The 27,436-nt window shown below is 47.2% G+C and overlaps 8 protein-coding genes and 1 long non-coding RNA gene across 17 annotated transcripts in view; 3 read left to right on the top strand and 6 right to left on the bottom strand.

The window, feature by feature from the left end:
* The first annotated feature begins 823 nt into the window (after window positions 1–823).
* Window positions 824–6,907, top strand: LOC120446212 (DNA topoisomerase 2). The gene is made up of 5 exons (XM_039627067.1): window positions 824–1,065; window positions 1,964–2,551; window positions 2,610–3,033; window positions 3,098–6,135; window positions 6,214–6,907. The coding sequence occupies exons 2-5, from the start codon at window positions 1,994–1,996 to the stop codon at window positions 6,517–6,519; spliced, it is 4,326 nt and encodes a 1,441-aa protein (XP_039483001.1). The 5' UTR covers window positions 824–1,065; window positions 1,964–1,993; the 3' UTR covers window positions 6,520–6,907.
* A 41-nt stretch (window positions 6,908–6,948) lies between these two features.
* LOC120446213 (ran GTPase-activating protein) lies at window positions 6,949–9,285 on the bottom strand. Its single transcript, XM_039627068.2, has 5 exons — window positions 9,057–9,285; window positions 8,316–8,997; window positions 7,775–8,255; window positions 7,407–7,583; window positions 6,949–7,330 (listed from the first exon to the last, which is right to left on the bottom strand). Exons 1-5 carry the CDS (start codon window positions 9,160–9,162, stop codon window positions 7,001–7,003), a joined length of 1,776 nt encoding a protein of 591 aa, XP_039483002.1. The 5' UTR covers window positions 9,163–9,285; the 3' UTR covers window positions 6,949–7,000.
* A 143-nt stretch (window positions 9,286–9,428) lies between these two features.
* Window positions 9,429–11,536, top strand: LOC120446215 (heparin sulfate O-sulfotransferase). Its single transcript, XM_039627069.1, has 5 exons — window positions 9,429–9,859; window positions 9,926–10,244; window positions 10,303–10,441; window positions 10,502–10,722; window positions 10,796–11,536. Exons 1-5 carry the CDS (start codon window positions 9,733–9,735, stop codon window positions 11,037–11,039), a joined length of 1,050 nt encoding a protein of 349 aa, XP_039483003.1. The 5' UTR covers window positions 9,429–9,732; the 3' UTR covers window positions 11,040–11,536.
* LOC120446218 lies at window positions 11,440–11,967 on the bottom strand. Its single transcript, XR_005615837.1, has 2 exons — window positions 11,848–11,967; window positions 11,440–11,789 (listed from the first exon to the last, which is right to left on the bottom strand). It is a non-coding gene; the product is annotated as an uncharacterized LOC120446218 (long non-coding RNA).
* On the top strand, window positions 11,934–18,602 carry LOC120446216 (alpha-tocopherol transfer protein-like). 4 transcript variants are annotated; one of them, XM_039627072.1, is made up of 6 exons: window positions 11,934–12,072; window positions 13,063–13,177; window positions 16,704–16,883; window positions 17,409–17,503; window positions 17,567–17,720; window positions 17,824–18,602. In XM_039627072.1, exons 3-6 carry the CDS (start codon window positions 16,715–16,717, stop codon window positions 18,309–18,311), a joined length of 906 nt encoding a protein of 301 aa, XP_039483006.1. In that variant the 5' UTR covers window positions 11,934–12,072; window positions 13,063–13,177; window positions 16,704–16,714; the 3' UTR covers window positions 18,312–18,602. The 4 variants fall into 4 exon arrangements, with proteins under 4 accessions (XP_039483006.1, XP_039483008.1, XP_039483004.1 ...); XM_039627074.1 differs by lacking the exon at window positions 11,934–12,072 and having other exon boundaries at window positions 13,049–13,177; XM_039627070.2 differs by lacking the exons at window positions 11,934–12,072; window positions 13,063–13,177 and adding an exon at window positions 13,526–13,753.
* Window positions 18,592–22,052, bottom strand: LOC120446217 (ras-related protein Rab-9B). The gene is made up of 3 exons (XM_039627075.1): window positions 21,600–22,052; window positions 19,779–19,973; window positions 18,592–19,599 (listed from the first exon to the last, which is right to left on the bottom strand). Exons 1-3 carry the CDS (start codon window positions 21,789–21,791, stop codon window positions 19,213–19,215), a joined length of 774 nt encoding a protein of 257 aa, XP_039483009.1. The 5' UTR covers window positions 21,792–22,052; the 3' UTR covers window positions 18,592–19,212.
* Window positions 22,053–22,202: 150 nt separating this feature from the next.
* Window positions 22,203–24,022, bottom strand: LOC120446345 (RNA-splicing ligase RtcB homolog). The gene is made up of 2 exons (XM_039627271.2): window positions 22,607–24,022; window positions 22,203–22,532 (listed from the first exon to the last, which is right to left on the bottom strand). The coding sequence occupies exons 1-2, from the start codon at window positions 23,897–23,899 to the stop codon at window positions 22,305–22,307; spliced, it is 1,521 nt and encodes a 506-aa protein (XP_039483205.1). The 5' UTR covers window positions 23,900–24,022; the 3' UTR covers window positions 22,203–22,304.
* Window positions 24,023–24,397: 375 nt separating this feature from the next.
* Window positions 24,398–27,436, bottom strand: part of LOC120446985 — a 5,994-nt gene continuing 2,955 nt past the window's right edge. For 2 of the 3 annotated variants that reach the window (XM_039628285.1, XM_039628282.1), the window contains exon 2: window positions 24,398–25,267. In XM_039628285.1, coding sequence (XP_039484219.1) covers window positions 24,539–25,261 — 723 coding nt within the window. In that variant the 5' untranslated portion in view covers window positions 25,262–25,267 and the 3' untranslated portion in view covers window positions 24,398–24,538. Of the gene's footprint in view, window positions 25,268–25,316; window positions 25,387–27,436 lie in introns of those variants that run through there. The other variant, XM_039628283.1, reaches the window with a different exon arrangement.
* The window catches only part of LOC120446982 (alkaline phosphatase), a 5,005-nt gene continuing 2,992 nt past the window's right edge, over window positions 25,424–27,436 (bottom strand). For all 4 annotated transcript variants that reach the window (XM_039628274.1, XM_039628273.1, XM_039628272.1 and 1 more), the window contains exon 2: window positions 25,424–27,415. In XM_039628274.1, the coding sequence (XP_039484208.1) occupies window positions 25,583–27,376 (1,794 nt within the window). In that variant the 5' untranslated portion in view covers window positions 27,377–27,415 and the 3' untranslated portion in view covers window positions 25,424–25,582. The remainder of the gene's footprint in view (window positions 27,416–27,436) is intronic.

The following is a 27,436-nucleotide window of genomic DNA, read 5'->3' as shown; positions in this document are numbered from 1 at the left end:
TGCGGGGTCCGGTGTGCGGGGTCCTGTGTGCGGGGTCCTGTGTGCGGGGTCCTGTGTGCCGGGTGCGGGGTCCTGTGTGTGGGGTCCGTGGTGCGGGGTCCGGTGTGCGGGGTCCGGTGTGCGGGGTCCGGGGTCCGGTGTGCGGGGTCCGGTGTGCGGGGTCCGGGGTCCGGTGTGCGGGGTCCTGTGTGCGGGGTCCGGGGTGCGGGGTCCTGTGTGCGGGGTCCGTGGTGCGGGGTCCGGGGTGCGGGGTCCGGTGTGCGGGGTCCTGTGTGCGCGGTCCGGTGTGCGGGGTCCTGTGTGCGGGGTGCGGGGTCCTGTGTGCGGGGTCCGTGGTGCGCGGTCCGGTGTGCGGGGTCCGGGGTGCGCGGTCCGGTGTGCGGGGTCCGGGGTGCGGGGTCCTGTGTGCGGGGTCCGTGGTGCGCGGTCCGGTGTGCGGGGTGCGGGGTCCGGTGTGCGTGGTCCTGTGTGCGGGGTCCGGTGTGCGGGGTCCTGTGTGCGTGGTCCGTGGTGCGGGGTCCGGGGTGCGGGGTCCGGTGTGCGGGGTCCTGTGGTCCGCGGTGCGGGGTGCGGGGTGCGTGGAGAATAAAAAAAAATACATTGTTTTATTTAATTAATCATTTTCAGAAATAACGGTTGCTGTACTCATCAACGTGATTGAGACAGAACTGAAAATCGTGATTTCAGCGATCACGCTTTAAGCAGATACACCCACCACAGCTAGCAGTCTAACTTAGCAAAGACACCATCCAACACAACACTGAAACTACAATTATCGATGGCAAAGTCGTTTAAACATCGATTTGTGCGCCTTGCCAGCACTAAAACCACTTCGGTCTCATTTGTTGTCAGTTGTGAAAAGTTATTAAATGTGCTGTGGGTATTTTAATAGTTAGTTGCGAACTGTACAAGTGTTAGCACAGGGGAGCAGACGCGTGGGGCACATACAAGTCGAAAATTGTAGTGCACCGCCTAGTTTATCGCCTGCAACATCGAGTTTTGCCGCGCTTCGGTTGTCGGCGGCAGCAACAAAAAGCAGCAGAATCTTTGCAATTTTTTAACCAGGTAAGCAGGAATTGTCAAATCATGTGGGTGGAAGTGGGTTAAACGGAAAAGCGTAAAGAACATGTCAAATAATCCATTATTATGATGGATATAGCAATTTTTCGGCATCGTCGCTTGCAAATTAAAAATGGCGATACCGGTATAGATAGCTCATTAGCTGATGTTAGGCTTTAAAAAACTATAGTTTCGTGGATAATCAGAGCCGAACCTACATGTAGACCTAAATGTGTTGCAATAAAGTGAAAACCCTTTGGAAACCTTAAGAAAAACTATTAAATAGCATTGATTACCGGCAAACGCCAGTAAACACGCACACTTACGCTCACAGACGGGCGCACGCCAAGCGTTGCCGCAAAAAAGACAGGGCTGTTATTTCAAAGTGTGCAGAGAATCTGTTCCCAGTACAGTAGCACCAGGCGAAATAATACTTTATTTGCAATTTATCAGTTCGTCTGCGGTAATCTCCATATATCGCAGCCAACGTATTCCCACTTGGCCTAGTCCCATTCCATTCCTGCGTTTGTCTGGACGGAATTCACTCATTGCGCGGGCGCGCGTTGTTTTTTTCCGCCGTGGGTACAGTGTGCATTCATTAATAAAAAATTTGTGAAGAGCAGTACCACATACCATTGCACAACCATCATCCGTATTGAGTGGCTATTAAACAGATTGGTTGCCATCGGAAAATTTGTTATTAATAAATATTAATATTAATATTAATAATAGCTACTGTTGACCGACTGATGGACACTGTATTCTTCTGCTGGTCGCTTTTAGTTTTCTTTTACTTTGCAAAACGCAGACAAAGTCATAAATAGTACCTAAGGCTATGGCTCGAAACAGTTCGGCGTACAGTTGCTTCAGTAATTAACAAACGCTTTTTGTTTGCCCTTCGAAGATCCAGCTTAAGCACAGCGGCAGTAGCATCATGGAGAACGGAAACAAGGCCATGTCCATCGAACAGATGTACCAGAAGAAGTCGCAGCTGGAGCACATCCTCCTGCGGCCCGACTCGTACATCGGTTCCGTGGAGTTCACCAAGGAGCTGATGTGGGTGTACGACAACTCGCAAAACCGGATGGTGCAGAGGGAGATCTCTTTCGTGCCCGGCCTTTACAAGATCTTCGACGAGATCCTTGTGAATGCGGCAGATAACAAGCAGCGCGACAAGAGCATGAACACCATTAAGATCGACATCGATCCGGAGCGCAATATTGTGTCCGTGTGGAACAACGGACAGGGTATTCCGGTGACCATGCACAAGGAGCAGAAGATGTACGTGCCCACGATGATATTTGGTCATCTGCTGACCTCGTCGAACTACAACGACGATGAGAAGAAGGTCACTGGCGGCAGGAACGGATACGGAGCGAAGCTTTGCAACATATTCTCCACCAGCTTCACCGTGGAAACGGCCACGAGGGAATACAGGAAAAGCTTCAAGCAGACTTGGGGCAACAATATGGGAAAAGCATCCGATGTGCAGGTAAGGAAATACCATTCATTGTTTACGACATTTATCTAATCCTCAAAAAAACCCACAGATCAAAGACTTCAATGGCACTGACTACACTCGCATCACATTCAGTCCCGATTTGGCCAAGTTCAAGATGGAGACTCTCGATGAAGACATTGTGGCTCTGATGTCGCGTCGCGCCTACGATGTGGCCGCCTCATCTAAGGGCGTATCCGTCTTCCTAAACGGCAACAAACTTTCTGTACGCAACTTCAAAGACTATATTGATTTGCACGTCAAGAGCTCGGACGACGACTCTGGGCCACCGATCAAGATAGTCCACGAGGTTGCCAACGAGCGGTGGGAGGTGGCCTGCTGTCCCTCGGATCGCGGCTTCCAACAGGTCTCGTTCGTCAACTCGATAGCTACCTACAAGGGCGGTCGGCATGTGGACCATGTGGTAGACAATCTCATCAAGCAACTTCTCGAGGTTCTAAAAAAAAAGAACAAAGGTAGTGTTAACTTAATGCGTATGGCTTTAAACTACAACTAATACTTGTTTTTAATCTCTTCCAGGTGGCATCAACATCAAGCCGTTTCAGGTCCGGAATCATCTTTGGGTTTTCGTCAACTGTTTGATAGAGAACCCCACTTTCGACTCGCAGACCAAGGAGAACATGACTCTGCAACAAAAAGGGTTCGGCTCCAAGTGCACCCTCTCAGAAAAGTTCATCAACAACATGTCCAAGTCTGGCATCGTGGAGTCTGTGCTGGCGTGGGCCAAGTTCAAGGCCCAAAATGACATTGCCAAGACGGGCGGTCGCAAGTCAAGCAAGATCAAGGGCATTCCCAAGCTGGAGGACGCTAACGAGGCCGGTGGAAAGAACTCAATTAACTGCACCCTCATCCTGACCGAGGGAGACTCAGCCAAGTCCTTGGCTGTATCCGGTCTGGGCGTTATTGGCCGAAATTTCTACGGCGTGTTCCCTCTTAGGGGTAAACTTCTAAATGTGCGAGAAGCTAATTTCAAGCAGCTTTCGGAGAATGCCGAAATCAACAATTTGTGCAAGATCATCGGTTTGCAATACAAAAAGAAGTATCTCACGGAAGACGATCTAAAAACACTGCGCTATGGCAAAGTGATGATCATGACAGATCAGGATCAGGACGGCTCCCACATCAAGGGTCTCCTAATCAACTTCATCCACACCAATTGGCCAGAGCTTTTGCGTCTGCCCTTCCTTGAAGAGTTTATTACACCCATTGTGAAAGCAACAAAGAAAAACGAGGAGTTATCTTTCTACTCGCTACCCGAGTTTGAGGAGTGGAAAAATGATACAGCTAATCACCATACGTACAATATCAAGTACTATAAGGGTTTGGGTACTTCGACTTCCAAGGAGGCGAAAGAATATTTCCAAGATATGGAACGCCATCGCATCTTATTTAAGTACGATGGATCGGTGGATGATGAAAGCATCGTCATGGCCTTCTCCAAGAAACACATCGAGTCTAGGAAAGTATGGCTTACCAACCACATGGACGAGGTGAAGCGTCGCAAGGAGCTCGGTTTGCCAGAGCGATATCTCTACGCTAAGGGCACCAAACATATCACCTATGCAGACTTTATCAATCTGGAGTTGGTGCTGTTCTCGAATGCTGACAATGAACGCTCTATTCCTAGTCTGGTGGATGGCTTGAAGCCGGGTCAGCGGAAGGTGATGTTCACTTGCTTTAAGAGAAACGACAAGCGTGAGGTTAAGGTAGCCCAGCTATCCGGATCGGTGGCCGAGATGTCGGCCTACCACCACGGAGAGGTTTCGCTGCAGATGACAATCGTGAATCTAGCCCAGAACTTTGTGGGTGCCAACAACATTAATCTGCTTGAGCCTCGCGGTCAATTTGGTACCCGCTTGACGGGAGGCAAAGACTGTGCCAGCGCTCGTTACATTTTCACTTTAATGTCTCCCTTGACGCGACTTATATACCATCCATTGGACGATCCGCTTTTGGACTACCAGGTGGACGATGGCCAAAAGATCGAGCCTCAGTGGTATCTCCCCATTATACCAATGGTATTGGTAAACGGAGCCGAGGGTATCGGAACTGGATGGTCCACGAAGATATCTAACCACAATCCTCGTGAGATAATGAACAATCTACGAAAGATGATAAACGGAGAAGAGCCAAAAGTGATGCATCCGTGGTACAAGAACTTTACAGGACGCATGGAGTACGTGTCGGATGGTCGTTATGTTCAGACTGGTAACATACAAATTTTGCCAGGAAACCGTGTAGAAATCACTGAACTTCCTGTGGGCGTTTGGACGCAAAACTACAAAGAAAATGTGCTGGAGCCTTTGGCGAACGGCACCGAAAAGGTTAAGGCTATTGTTTCGGACTACAGGGAGTATCATACAGACACCACCGTTCGCTTTGTGATCACCTTCGCAACTGGAGAATTTGAGCGCATTCAAGCCGAGGAAGGTGGCTTTCACCGTGTGTTCAAACTTACCACGACGCTGTCGACTAACCAGATGCATGCCTTCGACCAGAACAACTGTCTGCGACGCTTCCCTACTTCTCTCGATATCATTAAAGAGTTCTACCAACTACGTCGCGAGTACTACGCCCGCCGGAAGGACTTTTTGGTCGGCCAGCTAACGGCGCAGGCTGATCGCCTTAGTGATCAGGCGCGTTTTATTCTCGAGAAGTGCGAGAAGAAGCTGGTGGTGGAGAACAAACAGCGCAAGGCCATGTGCGATGAGTTGTTGAAGCGTGGATACCGCCCCGATCCCGTCAAGGAGTGGCAGCGCCGCATCAAAATGGAAGACGCCGAGCCAGCTAATGAGGAGGACGACGAAGAGGAGGAGGCAGCTCCCAGTGTCAGCTCAAAGGTTAAGAAGGAAAAGGAAGTCGATCCAGAAAAGGCCTTTAAGAAGCTAACTGATGTCAAAAAGTTCGACTACCTTCTGGGAATGTCCATGTGGATGTTGACAGAGGAAAAGAAGAACGAGCTGCTCAAACAGCGCGACGCCAAGCTTGCCGAATTGGAAAACCTGCGCAAAAAAACGCCAGAGTTGCTTTGGCTGGATGATTTGGATGCTCTCGAGTCGAAGTTAAATGAAGTAGAGGAGAAGGAGCGCCTAGAAGAGCAGGGAATCAATCTCAAGACCGCGAAGGCCTTGAAGGGCCAGAAGTCTGTTTCAGCTAAGGGCAGAAAGGTGAAGTCATTGGGAGGCGGAGCGGGTGCTGGAGACGTATTTCCTGATCCCGATGGAGAACCGGTGGAGTTTAAGGTCACCGATGAAATCATAAAGAAAATGGCAGCGGCTGCCAAGGTAGCTCAAGCGGCCAAAGAGCCGAAGAAACCCAAAGAACCCAAGGAGCCGAAAGTGAAGAAGGAACCAAAGGGCAAGCAGATTAAAGCGGAACCTGATGCTAGCGGCGATGAGGTGGACGAGTTTGATGCAATGGTCGAGGGCGGCGCAAAAACCTCACCCAAGGCCAAGAAGGCAGCTGTCAAGAAGGAGCCTGGAGAAAAAAAGCCGCGGCAAAAGAAGGAGAACGGCGGCGCGCTCAAGCAAAGCAAGATTGACTTCAGCAAGGCCAAGGTAAGTTTTCAGTAATGGCCCATTTTTTTAAAATATTTTTTCAATTTAATTGTCAATTAACATTTTCATCTTTTGTAGGCGAAGAAGAGCGACGATGATGTTGAAGAAGTTACTCCTCGTGCAGAACGTCCTGGACGTCGACAGGCCAGTAAGAAGATAGACTACAGCTCGCTGTTTTCGGATGAGGAGGACTTGGGTTCTGATAATGACGCCAATGCCAGCGATGATGATTCTCCAAAACGTCCGACCAAGCGAGTTCGAGAGGATGAGAGCAGCGGAGGAGCCAAGAAGAAAGCTCCGCCCAAGAAGCGGCGTGCTGTAATTGAAAGTGATGATGATGATGTCGAGTTTGATGACGATGATGATTCTGATTTCAATTGTTGAGTAACCAATTGCCGTACAAGATATTTATCGAAGTATTTAGCAAGGGAATCGACTATTGGAATCAGCATCATTATCCGGAGAGAATCTCGAGGAGGCGCTTTTATGTGCGGACTTGCTCGCCACGCTTGTTTATTATTTTATAATCTTTCAACGTTCTCCTCGATATTCACGTCAATGTTTCATATTTCGTGTTTTTAACTTAAGATAAGAACTTCGCTACATTCGTTTACTGTAGCTGATTCTGTGTTCCAGAGCAGCAAGAAAGCCACCAAGAGGAATTTACAAACATAATATCGATGTATTAACATGTTTCATAAAGATAGTTTGTAGTCTCCTAAAAGTTTTCTTCATGTAAATAAATCAATTTTGCCTAATGGCTATACTTTAATAGTTAATGGTCTTTACTGGTATCAAAGCAGTGCTATCGGATATGAATAATACGTTTTTATTCTCCAAAGATACACAAATCTGTTAATTCTCTTTACAATTCAACACTCTCAAGGAAAGTCTTAAAGGAATTCTTAATGTTGTCGTTGGCAAACGTTGGTTGTTTGAGAGCCTCGCGCAGGGCAAATCGACAGCTCTTGACATCGTAGTCCGAATTGAATGTCTGGTCGCAGTGCAACAAACGAAGCTGCATCAGAACATAGTTGAGCACACGGGTCTCCTGCTTCGTCTTAATGGCGTAGTCAAAGGTGGCCTGGTACAAGGAGATGGCCAGATCCAACGCAGCTTTCGAGGATTGCGACAAATGTGCGCACTTCAAGGTGGTGAAGACGAGCAGCAGCAAATGGTTGTCGCCGGTGAATTGCTGTACAAAAATATAAAGTAATTTTAATAGATTTGTTATAAATTTAGTTATTTATTAATTTTTAAAAATATCTTACGTTGACAATCGACTGCAAAGCCTCAAGCTTGTTATCCTCATCTAGCGAATCGAAATCTTCCTGGGAACAGGGTGTTTGGCTCAAACAGAACTTCTCCGGAGTGCATTTTTGGCTAATCGTCTTGTTTGCGACTGCAAAAGTATTGCTGGCCATCGAGTTGGTGGTGTCGTTAAAGAGCTGTTTTAATTTACAATAAATTATTAATTTTACATTTCTAATCTATGAAAATTTGAATAACTTGGAGAATACTATCAATATGGAGTTCTCGAAGTAGTTTCGAAACATCCTCTATTTCTCACTCAATACATACATGTTGTTTTACTAAGAGTTTTATACCATTTGGACAGTACTCCGAAATATAAACTAACCTTGGTCGTGTAGGCATTCGTGGTGATATAGGCAGTATCCTCCGCCTCGTTGTTGTACTCCTCGTCGTCCTCGTCTGCCTCTTCGGTAGTATCGTTAGCGTGCTCGTGCTCGTCGTAGTCCTCTTCGTCATCGTAATCTTCGTCCTGGTCTTCAGCCTCGTCCTCATCTCCCGAATCGTCGTCGTTTTCGGAGTTTATTTCCTCAAACGGTTGCAGTGCGGCAGCAGTTGGCAACTTATTCATCTCGTTGATTATCTGCTCGCTGCCTTCAAGGCCAAAGCTATTGCCATCTAGGTTCAAGATGCGCAGCTTGGATTTCTTTCGCATAGCGTTCACCAACACCAAACCGCCGTCGCTGTTGATTTCATTAAAACTTAAGTTAACAACTTCCAGTTGATCGTTGGCGCTCTCCAGAACCTCACCGAAGTGGTAGGCGCCATTGGTTTTGATCAGACAGTCTCCCAAGCTCAATTCACGAAGCCTACAAAGCAAAAAGTTATCAAATAACACTCTCATATCAACTTCTTTACCACCGACTCACATGGGCAGGTAGGGAAGAACCTCTGCTATTTTTTCCGCTCCCTGGGACTTTACAGTATTGTCGTTCATGTTCAGCACTCGCAGATGGGGGTTCTCTTTGAATGATTCGGACAGGGCCTCGACGCCGTCGAAGTAAATTGAGTTTTGCTCCAAAACAATCTCCTCGAAGGTCTTGAGGGTTTTGAATGCGGCTGCCAGGGCCATAGCACCGGTATTCTCGAGGCGATTACGTGAGCCTATAAAAACACGCAGCTGGAGCGGAAAGCCCGCTTTATTGGCATTGGCATGCAGATCGATCAGGGCCTTGGACAGCATTCTACCGCCCTCGGGACCCAGGCCACAATTGTACAGAAGCAGCTCCTGCAGTGAGTAGCAGACCGGGGACCGCAGAAACTCCTCCAAGCCGCGCATGCCATTCGGTCCCAAGGCATTGTCGCTGAGATCCAGGACAGTCATTTTAGCGCCCGCCACATTTAGCGCGGCTCCCAAGTGTTTAAGGGCCTCCGGAATCTCGTTTTTGAGACGACGAGTAAACAGGTTCTTCCACAGCGCCTTTCTGAACTCGGGATGACGCTTCAGACCCTCACCAATCGCCTTGGCCGCCTCCACGCCCAGGGTGTTTCCGTCCAGATTCAGATAGTGCACGGTAGTCTGCTTGTTGAGGGCATCCACCACATCCTGGACTGTAGAAAGCCTTAATATAGCCACTGCACGGAGCACACAAAGCGTCACCTCAACTCACCATCGGCAGCTGTGTCCCAGGTCAGCGCCTTGTCCTGGAATGAAATACCCTGCTCCTGGCCCACTTGAGCGGCCATGCTGGCGAAGTTAAAGGTGGAAAAGGACATGATGACGCCTGCTTTTAAGTGGAACTATTTAATATTTAAATGGCACTGTACTTTGCAGTTGCAGCCGGCTTGCGAATTTTATTTTAACCTCGCAAAAATGGGCGCTACAATATTGGCATTGTTTGGTATTATTTGCCGGCATAGGTGGTCACACTAATCGCAGAAGCGATGCTAAAGGCGAAATGGTCTGATACAAATCTAGTTGCCATTGCACTAAAAATATTTTCTGCGTTTAATATTTTATTTAAAAGTCATATTTATTGACCGCAAAATTTAGAAATTCAATGTTAAATTAATTTAAGTATTGTAAGCTGAAAATTAAATAAAATTATTTAAGCTACACATTTTAGCTATTATCCATCACTAATCACCATCGCCAGTCAACACTCATCTCAGCTGCAGCTGCAGATTTCGGTGCCTGGCAACACTGCCGAGCTACTGCTAACCAACACTGCTCGACGTCGTAGATTGCAGAAAAAAAACAAGGAAAACAACGGCCTGAGATAATGCTTAAATAAATCGGGTGATATGAGCTGCCGTGCTGACCTGTAGGGCAAACCGACACGAGGCATGCTTAGGAAATTGCTAAAGATGTGGATTCTGCTGCGACCCACCTACTGGCTGATCCTGATAGCCCTGTGCGCAGTCACCTGTGCAGGTTACTGGTTGCTTTGGTCAGAGATTCGCCTGGAACATGGTAAGTGGAGTCCAGTAGTTAGGCTAAGCCCAGTCCACTCTAACACCGACTACCTATTTTGTACAGCCTTCAAGCCGCTGTCCAAACTGGGCGATTCCCTTACCCCAGATCAGCATGCCTCGTCCAGCACCGATGACTTTGATTTCGAGGAGCACTTGGTGGTGCTTTACAATCGCGTTCCGAAAACAGGATCCACCAGCTTTGTCAACATAGCATACGATCTCTGCAAGCCCAACAAATTCCATGTGTTGCACATTAATGTTACTGCCAACATGCACGTCCTCTCGCTCCCCAATCAAATCCAATTCGTGCGCAATGTTTCCAGGTGGCACGAGATGAAGCCAGCTTTGTATCACGGCCACATGGCCTTCTTAGACTTCTCAAAGTACGTAATATCTATTCAGGGCAGCAGACCCCGTCTTAAAAGCATTCCTCTTTTTCAGATTCCAAATCGCCCACAAGCCCATCTACATAAATTTAGTGCGCAAACCTCTCGACAGACTGGTCTCCTACTATTACTTTCTACGCTTTGGCGACAACTACCGACCGAATTTAGTTCGCAAGAAGGCGGGCAATAAAATTGTAGGTAGTGCACCAAGGGATGGTCTTTTTTTTAACCAAAATCCTTACACTTTTTTGCAGACCTTTGATGAGTGCGTGGTGCAGAAGCAACCCGACTGTGATCCCAAAAATATGTGGCTGCAGATACCTTTTTTCTGTGGCCATGCAGCCGAGTGTTGGGAACCCGGCAGCAGTTGGGCCTTGGACCAGGCCAAGCGCAATCTAGTCAACGAATACTTCCTAGTCGGAGTCACTGAGCAGATGTACGAGTTTGTGGATTTGCTAGAGAGATCCCTCCCAAGGTGTGCCTCCCAACCAATTGTCATTGTCTTTTTATAATACTCCAGCTGCTTTAATGACCTGCTATTTTCGCAGAATTTTTCACGGCTTTCGGGAGCACTATCATAACTCAAACAAATCTCATCTGCGGGTGACATCTTCCAAGCTGCCGCCGAGCGAATCGACAATTAAAGCCATACAAAAGACAAAAATCTGGCAAATGGAAAACGATCTGTACGAGTTCGCACTGAACCAATTCGAATTCAACAAGAGGAAGCTCATGCAGCCAGACAACAAGCATGTGCAGAAGTTCATGTACGAGAAGATTCGGCCCAAATGATTGCAGAGAAGGCGACGGAGTCGCAGAGCGAGGATTCGGCAGACTCCAGTGATCTAACCAGGAGTCTCCGATAATTGTATTGTAAATACGTAACTCTCCTTCACATAGATTTGATCTGTACTTAAGAGTAACTAATCCGTACACTTAAGCGCTACCTAAGACTTTAGCAGTGAATATCGTTGACATATTACTAACCCAAACCTTTTGTACGTAGTCTAAGCTTTAAACGTATAAAACATACGAGAACGCTTTTGTTGTTCATCGTAAGCAATATCTAGCAAAAATTGTCTGCACAATATCTGTATGATTAGTCAAATTTACGTTTTATACTCGACAATACAACGGAATGAATAGATGATGTAGGCCATAGATCGATATACGTAGAATTAATAAGTGTAAATTCATATGCAAACGACTCTCATTTATTGTAACTCTCATAGGCTAGGCCATAAATCTGAATTTGACATTCAAATTAAATGCATGTAAATAGTTGATAATGGAGTGTCTGTCCACATGTGAAGCGCGCTGTGCGTATCAACAGCTGTCGCTGGGATTGCGTATTCGTAAATTGATTAATGCCATCAGTGGGTTACTTTTAACTCTCAGCGTTCTGTACTTTGACAAAGCTAATTGCACTTGGCTGCCCAACGAAATTCCGCCGGACTTTAAAGGCTGACGTAGCTCCGTGCTCGAAGGTGATCGGCTGACTGGCCGACGAATTGGCGATTCGTCACGCAGAATGGGCTCAAGCTAGCGCAAGAAAGTGAAGGAATTGAAATACGTTTGGAAACAGCGAGCAGTGAAATACTTAATTAATGGCTCGTGCTTGAAGCTTAAAGCAAATGAGTTCGCATTACCCACAGCCCCCGTCAGTTGATCACTTGCTCGTGAAACGCGGACACGCCAGTCGAAAGTACTAGCTACCTCCTACCTCCTGTACGCCAGCTAACCGCGTTGTTGCCCAACGAGAGTGGTAGTCAAAGTAATAACTACACATCCGTGTAGCTGACCACACTTACGACTTACGACCTGTGTAAGAGAGATTTGAAACAGGTTTTTTGCTCAGTCACAGTGGCGATTAGTCTTTAAACTAGTTGTGTACGGAGCGTTCAAAAGTTCAAGTCTAATTGCATCCAAGTAGCGTAACCATTTCAGAAGATCAACCACGATACACTGTGCGAAACACTTAGAACCTGCACTTCTCTGGGCCGCGCTTACGAAAGTGTAACAATGTTGTATGGACGATAAATAAAAATATTCCTTGGTCTAAGTTCTAGAATATGTGGAATAGGAAGTCCTATTCGCCAGTGTCAGTGAGTTTCTCGAAAGTGCTAAGCAGTAAATAATGTTACAAAGTACATATAATTTAAAAACATAGAAAAGTGGATTTCGTGATTGAAAGTACTGCATTTTTCAAAGCCATTGAGTGAAGCGTCGATCAATAAGCAGTAAATAAAGCAGTAAATAAGCAGTACAATAAAATAGCTAAATTCCAGTTCTTAAAGTGGTATAAACAAGATGGTATAGGGTACAAAATTTTGAAAAGTGAACGAAAAGTGAAGAAAGTGTTCAAATGTGTTGTTCTCACTTACTTTCAGTGTATCTTCTAAAACATTTTATTTAATAATGTTAATTACTGTAGAAAATCGATTGAGTTCTGTGCACCGTGAGAAATACCACACTTGTTTTTACATTTTAAGGTTCTAAAAACAATGGAAAAACATAAAATTTATGCTGAGCTCGCTGAACAATTGCAAACATCACTTATGCAAAACAATCCAAAAAATAAAGATCCCATTCGGCGATTCGCGACGTGATCTTAAACGCTCTTTACTCCAATCTGGTCGCTTATAATGACCTATTAAGTCGCGTTGGCCTTACAAGTGCCCGACTATTCCGACCGACATATATAATATATACATATGTATATCTAGATAACTATAACTTTGTTGTATGTGCAATGCATGCAGTACATAAAAGGGGCGGCTATAAAACGATTTGACAAGCAGCTTTGTATTTTCAGTCTTCAAACGCGGCCCCAGCTCACTAGATATACATTTCAGTGTCGAAAGGGAGTTCCAAGGGATTCCTACTGCATCTGCCACTACTTTTGGATTAGCCGATTCTATTCGACCAAGGTGAGTAAATGGAAAGCACTTAGTGGCTCTTTTTATAAGAGTGCTGAGTGGTGGGTTCTAGGCAGTCCTATAGCTACGTTACTCGCTAGAAAGTGGATACTGTACTGTAGGGATAACCCTAACTACATACGTAAATATCTTAACTAGATCCCTTTCACTACGTTGGTCACACATATGTTCATAGCAACGATCAGCAGCTATTTACGAGGTATCACTGTCTAGCAGTACTCATCACTGCCCGTCGTGTTTTTCGCATTGCCTTTTCCTCATTACTCGTACTTTTGCAAGCATTCCCTTTTCGCACTCGTCGGTCGAGAATTTGAGACAAAGTTCAGTAACTCGCCGACATTGGCCCATTTACCCACCGATGCTCCCGCCTCAAGCAGCTTGGAAAATATTAATTTATTTACGTGCGGTTTACGCATTTGCATGTGCCGTGTACCGGTTGTGTTCGACGGTTTTTGTTAGTTGTATCTTGTGCTCTGTGCTCCACTTGCAGCGTCATGACCTTGCTGACCACTGCATCCGCGATGAGGTGCCTGCCCTCTGAGTTTCCTCCGGAGGCGCCGCGATTTGGTGAGCACTAGTGAACTATTACTATGTGCCTTTCCTTAGAATTATCTCCTCTCCAGTGGAATCGTTGCACAAGTACATACATATGTACATATATAAATTATATGTATAATGCCTACAGTGGGTGGAAAAGTTATGCACCAGTTTGTTAACAACTTAAAGTCAACATACATACATATGTATAATGTAATGCCTACAGTGGGTAGAAAAGTTATGCACCAGCTTGCTAACAACTTTTTTTGTTAGTAATCCAAAGTCACACGTAGTTCGAGAAACAGTATGAAAAGGCATTAAATAAATAAATGCTTTGAATAGAAAGACCAGAATGAACGACTACCTTCCGTTATAAGCAATTCTTTTACTGCCTTTCGATATAGATGGCATTGTTTGGGCATCAAGCAAGTATTCATGTAATAATCCATTACCGATCTCTTGAGTAAGGTCAAAGCACTTTTGCCTTGCCATTGTCACGTTCTTCAAAATCAGGTTTCTCATGTAGGGTTTTTTCCCACTTTTTGCAAAAAACCGAAGGGCCAAGGTTGGCATTGCAATGGGTCTTAACCCCAGAGTAACTTGTCCTCACCTATTTATATACGTATGTAAGTAGCAGTATATTCGTAGCATATTCGCAGCTTGTACCACCCAGTTTTCGTCAGCATCGGCTTCAAGATGGCCAACGAAAATAGACGAACAGCCAATGAAAATGAAATCGAGAGTTCCATCCATCCACTATCATCGAGTATCTATCATCGTAGCGCGAATCCATGAATGGCCAAAGTCTTCGCACGTGCGATCGTGCGATTGAACCGATTTGTCCAAAACCGGGCGGGCATCATTTGCTGTCCACAACGCAAAGGGTGCTCAGCTCTGGGACGTGTTAATCATGCCAAATATGCCTCGCACTCCCACTACACATGGGGCCATCAGAATAGGAACATATGAGCAATTCAGCTGATATGGTGTCGTTAAGTTCGAACTTAATCGTGTGTTCATCACTCGATCACTTGTCTGAATTTGTCATGAATTTTCCCTCAAATAGTGGGAATGCTTCGGAAAGGTTCACCAACTGCGAGTGACAGTGCTATTGGGCTGACCCCAGGTGTAAGTTCGCCGAACAGGTGTAAGCCCTAATTGGCGTGGAGCTGGGCAGCATTGAAACCGGATAGCTCGGAGCACGGTCTTCAGGGTCGCCGTGGGAAATGCCTATGCCAAGGGACTTTTGATTGCCCGCAGAAAACCCGAATAAATTAGGCGAGGCTGCGGCTCGGAAAGTGTTGAAGCTGAAAGCGAATCTGAAACTGAAACTGAAGCTGATACTCATACTGATACCGAAACTGAAACCGGCTTGAGGTGGCATCATTTCCCAATGACGATGCACCCAGTGGAGATCGCTCTCCTAGGCAAACTCCGTCTCCGCGTATCTGTATCTCTCGACTCCGCGCTCTTTCGACGCACGTGAATGTCATGCTCAAGTTCAGATTCAGCTGGTGCTGACCACTTTATAAGCTGACAAAAGCTTGTTTATTACCTATGATTACTATATATGTACTATAACTATTACAACCAAGCAACAAAGTGCTTAAGGATATGCTTTCATTTTGAAATAACTTTGTTTTGCTGCTTCAAAGTACTGAAGTTGGAACGAAGCCTACTTCTTAAGAGACCCCTTGTAACCCAAGTGGCTATGTCGGGAAACAAACCCCCTCGGCAGCACTGCCCATAGATCGCCAGCACCCACTCTCTTGGCGCTCTGCTCACAATACCAGTTTAGTTCTTGGCCTGGCATAAAGTCTCGACTCGCGCTTTTGGCCGCAACAGTTTCATCTGGGCTTTCAGCTCCGTTGCACGCGTCACTCGCAGCCGTCTTTTTGGGCCATCTCTCGGAATACTGTTAGCCTTTATACCTTTATAGCCAAACAAGTTTCGGTCGTGTTTCGGTTGTGTTGTGTTGTTTTGTGTTGTTTTGTGTTGTGTTTTGGGTGATCCTCGTATTTTCGCAGACACAACACTAGCGACTGAGTAAACTCTTGTGCTTATCGTCACTTATGAATGCGAAATCATATCACCTGGCCCATCTAATCGAAACTAGTAGAAATATTCAATGTCAGCGCTTCGGATGCTAATTTCCTAATCTTTTGTTTCGAGCCAGCCACTTGAAGCTGCTCTGCGCAACCAGACGGGAAATTTATGGCGCTAATTTCTGATTTGATGGAAAATCCAAAGCGCTAATTTCTGACCACCACCACTGTGTATACTCGAAGACCCTGGCTGAGCATCTCGATCAACTCGTATTTTCAAAAACTTGCCCAACTAGAATTTCGTTCAAGTAGAACGCGTCACATTCAGTCCAGAATTCAGTTCAAGGTAACTGAACCAACATTATTTTCCGACTGATCTGCTCTCATGAAGAATTGCATTATCTCCGCGAATCGCTGGCTTCTTCTTTCGTTTCAATCAATTCGCGAATGTCAAGGTGAAGGTCGGCCAGGTGATCGATAAGTATATGTATATCCGGCCATCGGCGGGGAGGTCTAGGAACTCAATGCAGTTGAGCCGGTTCCGAGTCACTTGTGTCTCGCTAAAAAATTTGAATTTCTACGCTCTTTCCTATAAATAGAGGGAACACTTTTGCATTTGGCAAACAGAAAAGCAGAAATCACACAAAGGCGAACCGCTTTGAAAAAGTTACGGCTTAATATAATCGCAGAATAATTTTATTTGAGCCAGAGCTGCAGCAACTGCGAAATGAGTAAGTAATTGTGAAGTACTCGCACTGCAGTCATTACGAGTATATGCCAACTAATTGGCAATCGATGTCAGTTAGCTCAGGTTATTTAGTTGGCTATTTAGTCGAGGTTCCAAGTGCGCCCAGTGCGAAAACCCGTATCTCCAGCTCAAAGTACAGAAGCTAACGCTAATTGACTGACGCTAATCCCCACCGCTTCTCTTCCAGGAGTCCCCACCATGCTGTCGGACATCGACCAACTGCCCACGCTCCAGGTGGGCGACTACACCCTCCAGTTCGAGCTGGGCGAGCCGACGGCCCAGGGCAAGGAGGTGGCCATCAAGGAGCTCCGGGAAACCCCCGAGCGGCAGAAGGAGGCCGCCAAGGAACTGGCCCGACTTCTAGAGGGTGAGATATGACCAGGAATGGGCTTATTAAAAGTCGTTTGTATCAGTGGAGCTCTCCTAAAAGTTACTGAAACAGCATTACAGCTGGTTGATAGTTATAGGATATATAGTATAGTATATAGTATTTTCATAATAACTATGTATTTATCTATTTAGTGGAGACTCTAGCTAGCTTTCATGTCTATCATATGTACGTTTTCTCCAAGATACTCGAACTGCCGATCTTAAACTTGAGTTTAAGTGATCTGGTAGATAAAGCACTTCTGCCTTCAATTTCGTACACCTACTTAACCTGCATCCAATAATTTACCCGTATTTGTACACTACGTTCGAACGAGTAGTTCTATATCATTAGCTGGCGATTTCGTGTCACTAATAACAAGTTGTGGTTCAATAGAATTAGGTTGCATAAACAAATTACTATTGTTTTTTAATTGCAACCGAGTGGCTCGATCAACTTTGTGTCAGTATAGTTGTGAATTTAGGCATTAAGGCCATTGGATTAATATTAGCGATCTGCTTGCAGCGGAGACGGACTTGCTGTACCCCAAGGGAAACGAGGAGTGGCTGATCCGATACCTGCGGCCCTGCAAGTACTACCCGGAAAGTGCTCGGGATCTGGTGAGCCTTGTGTGGTAGCCCAAGTTGGCAGCGTCACTAATTGCTTTTTGAAATATCTAACAGATTAAGCGGTACTACGCCTTCAAGGTGAAGCACGCTGATGTGTACACCGACCTGAAGCCGTCGAACGAGGCCAACATCTTCAAGCACAACATCCTCACCGTTTTCCCCAACCGAGATCAACTGGGTCGCCGAATTTTGGTCCTCGAACTGGGCAGTAAGTACACGAAATAGATTAAACAAATTAGTTAGATCGATTGAATTTTAAGATTCTGAGTAGTAGAGTTTGTAGATTAATCTTTCGCAATCCCCGATTGCAGAGCGCTGGAAGCACAAGCAGGTCACCCTGGATGAGGTGTTCAAGGGAGCCGTGCTCTTCTTGGAGGCGGCTATGCTGGAGCCGGAAACGCAGATATGCGGAGCTGTGGTGATCTTCGACATGGATGGCCTTAGTCTGCAGCAGACATGGCAGTTTACCCCACCGTTCGCCAAGCGAATTGTGGACTGGCTGCAGGACTCGGTGCCCCTCAGGATCAAGGCCATCCACATCGTGAACCAGCCGAAGATCTTCCAGGTGGTCTTCGCCCTCTTCAAGCCCTTCCTCAAGGAGAAGCTGCGCAGCAGGATCATCTTCCACGGCACCGACCGCGAGTCCCTGCACAAGTACATGTCGCCCAAGTGCCTGCCAGCCGCCTACGGAGGATTCCGCGAGGCCAGCCGCATCGACAGTGACCAGTGGTACCAGTTGCTGCTCAAGTGCGACACCGAGTTCGACACCATCAACTCGTACGGCTACAAAAAGAAGTGATCTGTGGCCAGGTGACCTGTGCCCGTGATAATCAACTCCACTCGTTTCCACATTAAATCTACACGCGTTATAGTTAAGCACTCGATCTACCTTACGCTTGTCCTGTTAGTGAGTAGCGCCTAGAGTTTGCCTTAGTCTTAATTAGGATCGCGGATTAGGAGTGTCGATCGCAGTCAGAAGAAGTGTTATACCTACATGCATATTATTTTTAATCCGGGGTAAGCGTATTTATATCATTTTACTAATGTACATTAAACCAATTGTTGAAATATAAACAGACTTTTGTAAAGACGTGCTGCATTCTAGTTTATTCAGTTGTTCCCAGCTTTAATATCATATAAATACACTTAAGGCACTCCGAACTTATGCAATATATCAGAGAAAAAGGTAGTTAGTACATTGACAAAAATGTAAACATTCTAATTGCCTTAAAAATTGTGTATTAGACACCTAAAGCTTGCTTTTCTCAAGACACTTGGTTACGGTAGCGCCATATATGATTGTTTAACAAGTAAGAGTATTCCCTACGGTAATAACATAACATAACAAAATAATATTTTAGAAAGACGTATTACTGCATTTGAATCCAATTTTCCAGTATTAAAGCAATGCAAGTGAACAGTAGATTCTTTCAGGAAAATGTAGGTAATGTTCTGAACTTAGAGCATTAGTTTTCCTGTATACAGAGAAGTTCGCTCTTAAGTAGCTCGCTGTGAAGCATAGTCCCCCTAGAATATCCACCACAACGACGTAATCTCTACTGCCATCAACATTGGGTGGTACTTTTTGGTCTGAGGCTCTCTTCCCTCCGCGGAATGGAATGCATTGAATCTGAAGGTCGACCCGGCGGGGTGAGTGGTTAAATTAAGCGTAAGTTCCCTGACAGCTCCTGTCTGTCTGCTCATAGCCGATAATTGGTGGATGGCGCCTGGTTGGCGATGCGCTTCTGACCGAACACTTTCTTGCCCGGGCTGCGCATGGCGGCATCATCGCCATCCGCGTCCTGCCCTCCGCCGCCGCCGCCTCCGCCACCTCCGCCCGTGCAACAGATGCGCCGCTGCACCAGGCGAATGGGGCGGGTGAGGTCGATGGTGTCGCCGTGCTGGCGCAGCTCCGCCTCCGCCACGCACTCCATGTGCCGCCACTGGCGGAGGCCAAGGACGAAGGCATCCGTCACATTGGTGGCCGCCTTCGAGGACGTCTCGATGTGGCAGGTCACCTTCTGCTCCGCGCACCACTGCTGCACTGCGTCGGAGTTCACCTGTCGCTTTTGCGCCGGAATGTCGTTCTGGAGTGCAGAATTAAATACATTTATTCATATTTTTAAGAAAGTTCTTAAATTTAAAGGTGTTTTAAAGTGAATAATCTAGATGGTAATGATACAAACATAAATGGTTGACTATTTCACAGGATATCTTTAAACATACAATTTCATTAAAATGAGCTCCTTCTGGAGGCCTGGCTCACCTTATTGCCCACCACGATGAATGGAAACTTGTCCTGGTCCACATCCGCGTAGTTCAGGAACTCGTTGCGCCACAGACCCAATCCCTTCAAGCTGTCCCGATCGTCGAGTGCGTAGCAGAGCAGGCAGATGTCCGATCCCCTGTAGAACGGAGTGCGGAGCGCCCGGAATCGCTCCTGGCCAGCGGTGTCCCATATCTAGTTTGGGGAAATTCCAATTAAAGGCGTGCATCAATTGATTAAGTCTGATTGAATTGGCGAGTCAACTAGCGCTCAATTGAAATTTGCATTCGGTTAGGAGTAAACTCACCGAGAAGCAAACACAAACACAAACACTTTCTGGGTTCAAGATCGGAGTGTTTGTATGACTGACTCACTTAAATCAACACGTTTACTGGCATTTCTTGTGTGTTAATTAAATATTTAGTTTTGGACTGATAAGGAGGTGGTGATAAGCAAATTGCTCGGGAAATAATTCGTTGAATCTGAATTTGCTCAGTGCCTACCAGCTACAAGAAGCATACATATTTGAAGAACAATATACGCAAGAGGTTTTAAGTAGTGTAACTTGTATCTCTAGCACTTTTTGTTTAAGCTATTTGTTATTAGCAAGGGATATTTTAACGACTATCTAATGCTAACCCCTTTGGCCTCCAAAACCATGAGTAGAATGACCTTTTGGGGCGAGTGTGCTGCCCATGGCAACCAAATGTTCTCATATACATATAGGCGGTACAACATGTCCAGTCTTTTTGAATTGTTGCAGCATAGGAAAAGCCACTTGTTGCCAAGTTCTTCTTCGGCCCAGCGGACTGTGAAAAAACTACAGCTTGGACTCCAGCAAACTATGCGAGATTCCCGTGGAATTAGTCATATGCACATATACATATGTATATCAGTCCCCCATTTCTATAATGTATCTGCGCTGGTTCAATTAGAAGCATTATTCCGATTTGCGACACCTTGTCTGGATTTTGCTTACTCACTGAGACGCGCTGCATATTCATGAGTTTTCCGAGCTTGGCGAACTGTGAAAATCATTTAGTTCGATAATTTCGAAGACAACAACAACTACAACTGGAAATCAACTACGATACGGATGAGATTGAGCACGGAAACCGCGTCGGCGGATGAAACAAAGTCTCTCGCTTATTTGCCGAATAGAGAAACTGTCATTATTGTTATTATTTCAGTTTTTGTTTTCTGCAATGCCATTCCGTTCTCAACGCTAATTGAGTAGAAATCCAATGCCCACATGTGTGTGAGTGGGCATGGGGCAGATGGAACAGATACCCCCATAGACGTAGGTACAGCCACAGTGGTAAGCAACAAACTAAAACTACTCAAATTGCAGTTGTTTGCAATTGTTTCTATTTTTTTAGTTTAGGAGATAACCACTGATAGCTTATACTAGAGAGCTCTACAACTGTATAGTCATATCAAAAATATAATTTTCAATGTTTTGTTAGTCAAAGAGAAGTTTTATCCAGTTTATTTATTTGCCGTTTAACGCACTGCCTTCCACTGTACCGCGAATGGAAGGGAATGGAAAACAAGGCTTAATCGTTGTTCGCTTTCCAAGTGCTTGCATTAACAAAATGCCGGTGGATCGGAAAGGTGAGGGGGGAAGGATCAGGTGGTGGAAAATGAAATAGACGCGAAACAAGGAAAAGCGCCAGACCAACTGTTGCATTCACCATAAGAATGGCCAGAATTCAATTCTACTGAGTTGCGCGAAAAGTTATCGCAATATCGGTATTACTTGGGTAGTGGTAATGATTGAATTGCATAATAGTCCACTGGGACTATTGCCACAGACTTCACCTGCAGAGTGTAGCGCTCGCCGTCGACGACTATGTCCTTGTTCATGAATTCCACGCCGATGGTGTGGAAGTTGTTCTCCTCGTAGCGGTTGGACACGAAGCGAGTGAGCAGGGCGGACTTGCCCACCCCCCCGTCGCCCAGTATGACGACCTTCAGCAACTTGGACTTCTGCGGTGGCCGCATGTTTGCCATAGTGCCTGCGTTTGTTTGTTTTTGCAGTTAAGTTAGTTCTTCTGCCTTTTCCTACTGCGCAGCTGTAATGACTGCCGACTGCAGACAGTTTTCGACTTAATTTCACTCACGATCCACGACCGATTAACTGCCACATTCACAATTACACCGGTGTGTTGTTTACAACGAATACAATTGGTTTTTTGTTTAAATACATCTAAATGGGCAGCGCAATCGAAATTCGCGCCGTGCAGCAGGTCCAATTGGATTGGCAGTCAGCTGACAACTAACAGACCGTGCCTTTGCCCTAACATTATGTTAGGCTCGCCGTTAACAGATACCCAGTGTAGGGTGACTTTGGTTACTTAACAGTGGCTCTAAATAACTGTTAAATTTTGATAACGAAAATCTTCAAAATGAGAACGAATTCAATAGAATTTCTTATTTTAATTCGTTATTCACTTGCTATATTAACAGCGATCGGACTAGCTTATAAATCTTTATTTATAATTAATCATGTATAATAAATTAGACTCAGCCCTTTATCACCGCAATTGGTCGCATTTTGATGCACTTTTTGCTAATGCCCGCTGCATGACAGGTGTCGACCACATCGGTCACGTCCTTGTAAGACTCGGGCGCCTCCTCCATGACCAACTTGGGCGAGGCCACGCGAATGGCGATGCCCAACTGATCCAGCTTGTCCAGCACCTCCTTGTAGTCCAGGTTGCGGCGGGATTTGGCGCGAGACAGGGCGCGACCCTGAAGATCAAAATTCAGGGAGGTTTTAATATGCTAATATGCTAAATGGAAGGAATTCGCATTGGGGCACTCACCGCTCCGTGGCAGGTGCTGCCGAAAGTCTCCTGCATGCCCTGCTCCGTTCCGGTCAACACGTAGCTGCAGGTGCCCATGGTTCCACCCACCAAGACAGGCTGCCCGGTAAGCTGATAGTCCACTGGGATCAGTGGATGGTGTGGCGGGAAGGCGCGCGTGGAGCCCTTGCGGTGAACCAGCAACTTTCGCTCCTTGCCGTCTACTATGTGGTTCTCCACCTTGGCAATATTGTGCGAGACGTCATAGATAACATGCATGTCGAGATCGTCTGGAGTAGTGTTGAACATCTTGGCAAACGCCTGGCGGGTAAGGAATGTCATGGAGCTGCGATTGACCCAGGCAAAGTTGGCAGCCGCAGCCATGGCCTTAAGGTAGTCCTGTCCTTCCACCGAATTTATCCTGGCACAGGCCAGCTGCCGGTCATTGGTCTCGATCTTGTCCCGCTTCATGGCCTTCTCCATCTGGACCAGGGCATCGGTGGCAACCTGGTGGCCGAAGCCACGACTGCCAGAGTGAATCATCACCACCACCTGGCCCTTCTCCTCGATGCCCATCTTGGAGGCGCTCCACTTGTCGTAAATTTCGTCCACCACCTGGATCTCGGCGTAGTGATTGCCCGCACCCAGGGTACCCAGCTGGGGCAGTCCTCGCTTCTTGGCCCGCATGCTCACCTTGGCGGGATCGGCGTTCAGCATGCGGCCGTACTCCTCGCAATGCTCCTTGTCCTCCGCCCACACGTATCCCTCCCTCAGCGACCAGTCCATGCCCATTTCCAGGGCCTCCTCCAGATCGCGGGCATTCATGGGTATAATGCCTTTGGAGCCCACACCCACCGGGATGTGATCAAACAGGGACTGCGCCAGTTGCTCCTTCACGGGCTGCACATCCTTCTCGTAGAGATTCGTGCGCAGCAGGCGGACGCCACAGTTGATGTCGAAGCCCACGCCGCCGGGACTCACAACGGACAGCGGATCATCCATGTCGAAAGCAGCCATATTCCCAATGGCGAATCCGTAGCCGGAATGAATGTCGGGCAGCCCAATGGACCTGCCCACGATGCCCGGCAAGGCAGCCACATTGGCTATCTGCTTGACTCCGGGCAGGAAGCCACCCACTGCTCCCGGGCGACAGGCGTTCTTCAGCTCCTCCAGCATCAGGCGCTCCAGGCGGCTGTTCACATAGAAGCACCCCTCCACATTCATGTTCGGCTGGAAGCCCTTCTTGATCCGCCAGCAGTGGTCGCTCACCTTCTCCAGGTACTTGAGCTCATCGTTGTACGGACGCACCACCATCCTGACTCTCCGGGGGTTTTCCTTGCCAGCTAATCGCTTTGCTACTTATAAACTCGCTATTTCGTCAGTTTTTGTTTCTGAATTGCATGCCGGCAAGAAATACTTGGCATCGATACTATCGCAATGTGCCCGAGAAATACAAAAAATACCAAACGGAATGGCGCTCGAAAATACCACCCTCACACTTGCCCTCCTAGTGGCATGTATCACATTCCGAAAAATTGTTATTTTAATTATATTAAAAATGCTAAACAGCACTGAGAACCGTGTCATTTGAATATTTGTCCAACAGATTTATGAGACACCATTGTATTAAACTATGTTTGTGTCCTGGTAGATAGTGCAAAAGCAAGCAGTTGACAAAGCAGTAGACTTCCTCCAACGGAAATTTAAATTTATCAAATTTTAGGCAGTATTTCCTCCTATTTAGTTTATTAACTGAAAATGGGGAAACGAGGAATTGAATTACGTAGAAAAGCAGAGCTTTCGGCTGTAAGATTCTTTGAGTGTATGCTTTAAATGCATTTGAAGTCTCTTGCATAGTAAAAGGCAAACATATTTACAAAAATAACAATTCCATTCCAGTTCAAACATAAAATCCTATTCCACTGAGATCTTATCCAGAAGCTCCGAATAAACTTAGGCGGTCTTGAAATACTCGTTATAGCATCTGTAGTAGTTCTGGATGTAGGCAGGCGGGCCATATATCTTGAAATCTCCTTTGATCAGGTCGCTGATGAGGAAGCTCAGGTTTGGGCACTGCCGGGTCAGATTCTCGGGGGAAAAGGCCATGGAACCCAGGGTGGTTAAGTGGATGAGCTTCAGAGATGGCAATCTGTTGAGTACTTGGGGCTGCAGATAGGAATCACCCGTCTGATTGTCAACGTGGAGTAGAGCGAGTGCCTTCAGCTCATCGGCCGATTCCAAGAGCTGTGCTATCTGGTAGTCTCGCACATCGCAGTGACGCATGTCCAGAAACAACAGCGAAGGGAGCACCTGGGCCACGGTTGCCACTATCTCCGCCGACCATTTGGCATGGTCGAGCTTCAGAGCCTTAATCCTGCGGCTCTCAGAGGCACCTTGGCACAGCGGCTTCAGGCACCGGAGGAGATCCGCGTCCTTGGTGGAGTAGCCCACGTTGATGTGCAGACTGTTCAGCTGGCCACCCAGCTTAATGAGGAAGTCCTCGTGGAAAGCAGGCGCCTGCCTCATGCTGAACCTCAAGTCCCGGAACCGATGGAGTTGCCTCTCGATGGCGCCATCAAAACATGGAATTTTATTGTAGAGCGGAGCTAGCTCCTCTAAACTCAAATAGCCAAATATAATATCCCAACAGTCGTCGTTCAGCTGCAGCAAGTCCATGGTTCACTAAAAAACACAATAAGTCAATGGTCTTTAATGAATAAGTAGTAATCACATTTATTTGTAAGCTTCTAGGGCAGTTCTAATTTTGGCTGTCTAGATAATGGGAATTAATTTGAATTAAAGATAAGGAACATTGGATAACAGAGTAAGTGTTGAGTGTTTTCTCTTTAAATAAAATTTTATTCAGCAATCTCATACTATAAAATCCTTCAATGTAATCAGTTTAGTTTTCCACTGCCTTTTCGGCGGCCCAATACTTAAATCTAATTTGTAAGCTTGGCGAGAACAATTTCCTTAAGAATATATCAAAGCTGCCTTCTAAATGGGCGTCAGCTCGGCCAGAGTTTCGGCTATGGAGCTATCCCGGAAGCGTCCGATCCTCAAGGCGTACGAGATGGCGTGCGCCACATAGCTCTGTTCGTGGACCCCGTGGAACAGGTAGGACATGGCGCCCTCGGCGTGAATCGTGACATCCGAGCCACCGTGCAGATTCTCGTCCGTGTTTATGGCCGCCTGCTGGGTGTACCCCCAGTCGGTGATATCGTCAGCAGTTGGATCCCTGCGCCTCTGGGTGTTGGCATCCACCTGAAACCCCTGGTAGCTGGTGCCATAGGTCAGCGTGGTGTACGGCGTGCCTTCTGTCTTCGAGTTTCCCGCCAAGCCCAGTATGCTGGATCCCCGGTCGGGGTGTCCATTGATGGTCAGGCTGTGCGAGTGGTCGGCGGTCACAATGACGAGCGTTTCCTCCAGGCGATCCGTTGACTTGAGGAAGGACAGTGTGGCCTCAACGGCCGCGTTCAGTTCGAGCACCTCACTCAGCGCCTTCCGAGCGTTTCCTCTGTGATGGGCTTGGTCGATTAGACCCGCTTCCACCACGAGTAGGAAGCCCTTGTCACTGTTGCCCAGGACCTCGAGCGCTTTGCGGGTCATGTTGGACAACGAGGGCATGCCGGAGTCACTTCGGTCTCGTTCGTGATCGTACGATAGGTGTCCATTGGCGAAAATGCCAAGTACGTAGTCAGCATCCTGGCCATTGAGGTTCCACAGCTCTCGGTTGTTCTGGACCACCGCATGTGACACTCCCTCATCCTCTTTCTTTCGCCTCCAATCCTGGATGAGATCTCGCCCATCCCTCGACTGACTGGCCCAAGTGTCCAGCGGATCCGCGTCTGAACCGATCACATCTGAGACCAGCATCTGACGACCACCGCCCATTATTACGTTTATCCTCTGACCCGTCGGCTGTTCGATCAGCTGGCGAGCTATGTCCATGCATCCCTGACCCTGAGCCTCTGCTGGCATTCCGGTTTCGCACTCCCATCGGCGATCCGGCACGTGGGCGTAGAGGGCAGCCGGAGTGGCGTGCGTCACCCGGGTTGTGGTCACGAAACCCGTGCGCATGCCGTCCACCTGGGCCCACTTGAGGATCGTCTGCACGTGGTGGTCCTCCTTCAAGGATGCGGTGCAGTTCCCCAAAGGTACGTTCGCATCGACTCCCCCAGTCTCGTAGTTCACCTTCACTCCGCCAAAGAGAGCTGTGGCCGTGGAGAACGAGTCCGGTACTTGCTTGTCGGCGCAGTAGGTCTTCAGCAGTCCCATGTCCGCGAACTGCTCCCAACGGAGTAGTCCCTCCTCCTTGAATCCGAGTATCCGCGCTGCTGTCACCGTATTCGGACCCATTCCATCGCCCACGAACAGGATGACGTTCTTGGCTCGCCGGCGATTGAACTGCCTGGAAACGGCCTTCTGGAGCTCATCGATTCCTTGGTCGTACCACTCCTGCTGCTCCTTGGGCAGATTAACGGGCCAGTAGGTCACCGTCTCCATGTCGCCCACATCGCCGGACATCCCGTAGTGCACTACGAAGCCAATACACATGGCGGTGATCAGGAGGGCTGAGAAAACCACGGACATGAGGAAGAGTCTGGATCGGAACCATTTCGTCTGCTGCTCGGCGTTATTCTGCTCGCTGCCCTGGAAGCTGCCTTCTCCCGCCGCAATGTCCTTGGCACTGGAGTCCGCCAAATTGCTCAGCTGCACCTCCGTCATGTCCACATCGCTAAGTTTTCGAAACTTTTGGCCATTTATCGGCGTCCCACTTCGCTTTTCCATTTCCTATTAACGTCTGGATCGGCCTAATCTCTACACAGACTGAAAATGCGAGATATATTG

This window comes from Drosophila santomea, chromosome 2R (assembly GCF_016746245.2).
Source record: "Drosophila santomea strain STO CAGO 1482 chromosome 2R, Prin_Dsan_1.1, whole genome shotgun sequence".
NCBI lineage: Eukaryota > Metazoa > Arthropoda > Insecta > Diptera > Drosophilidae > Drosophila > Drosophila santomea.
Note: the sequence above shows the minus strand (reverse complement) of the source record. Positions and strands in the feature narration are given on the sequence as shown.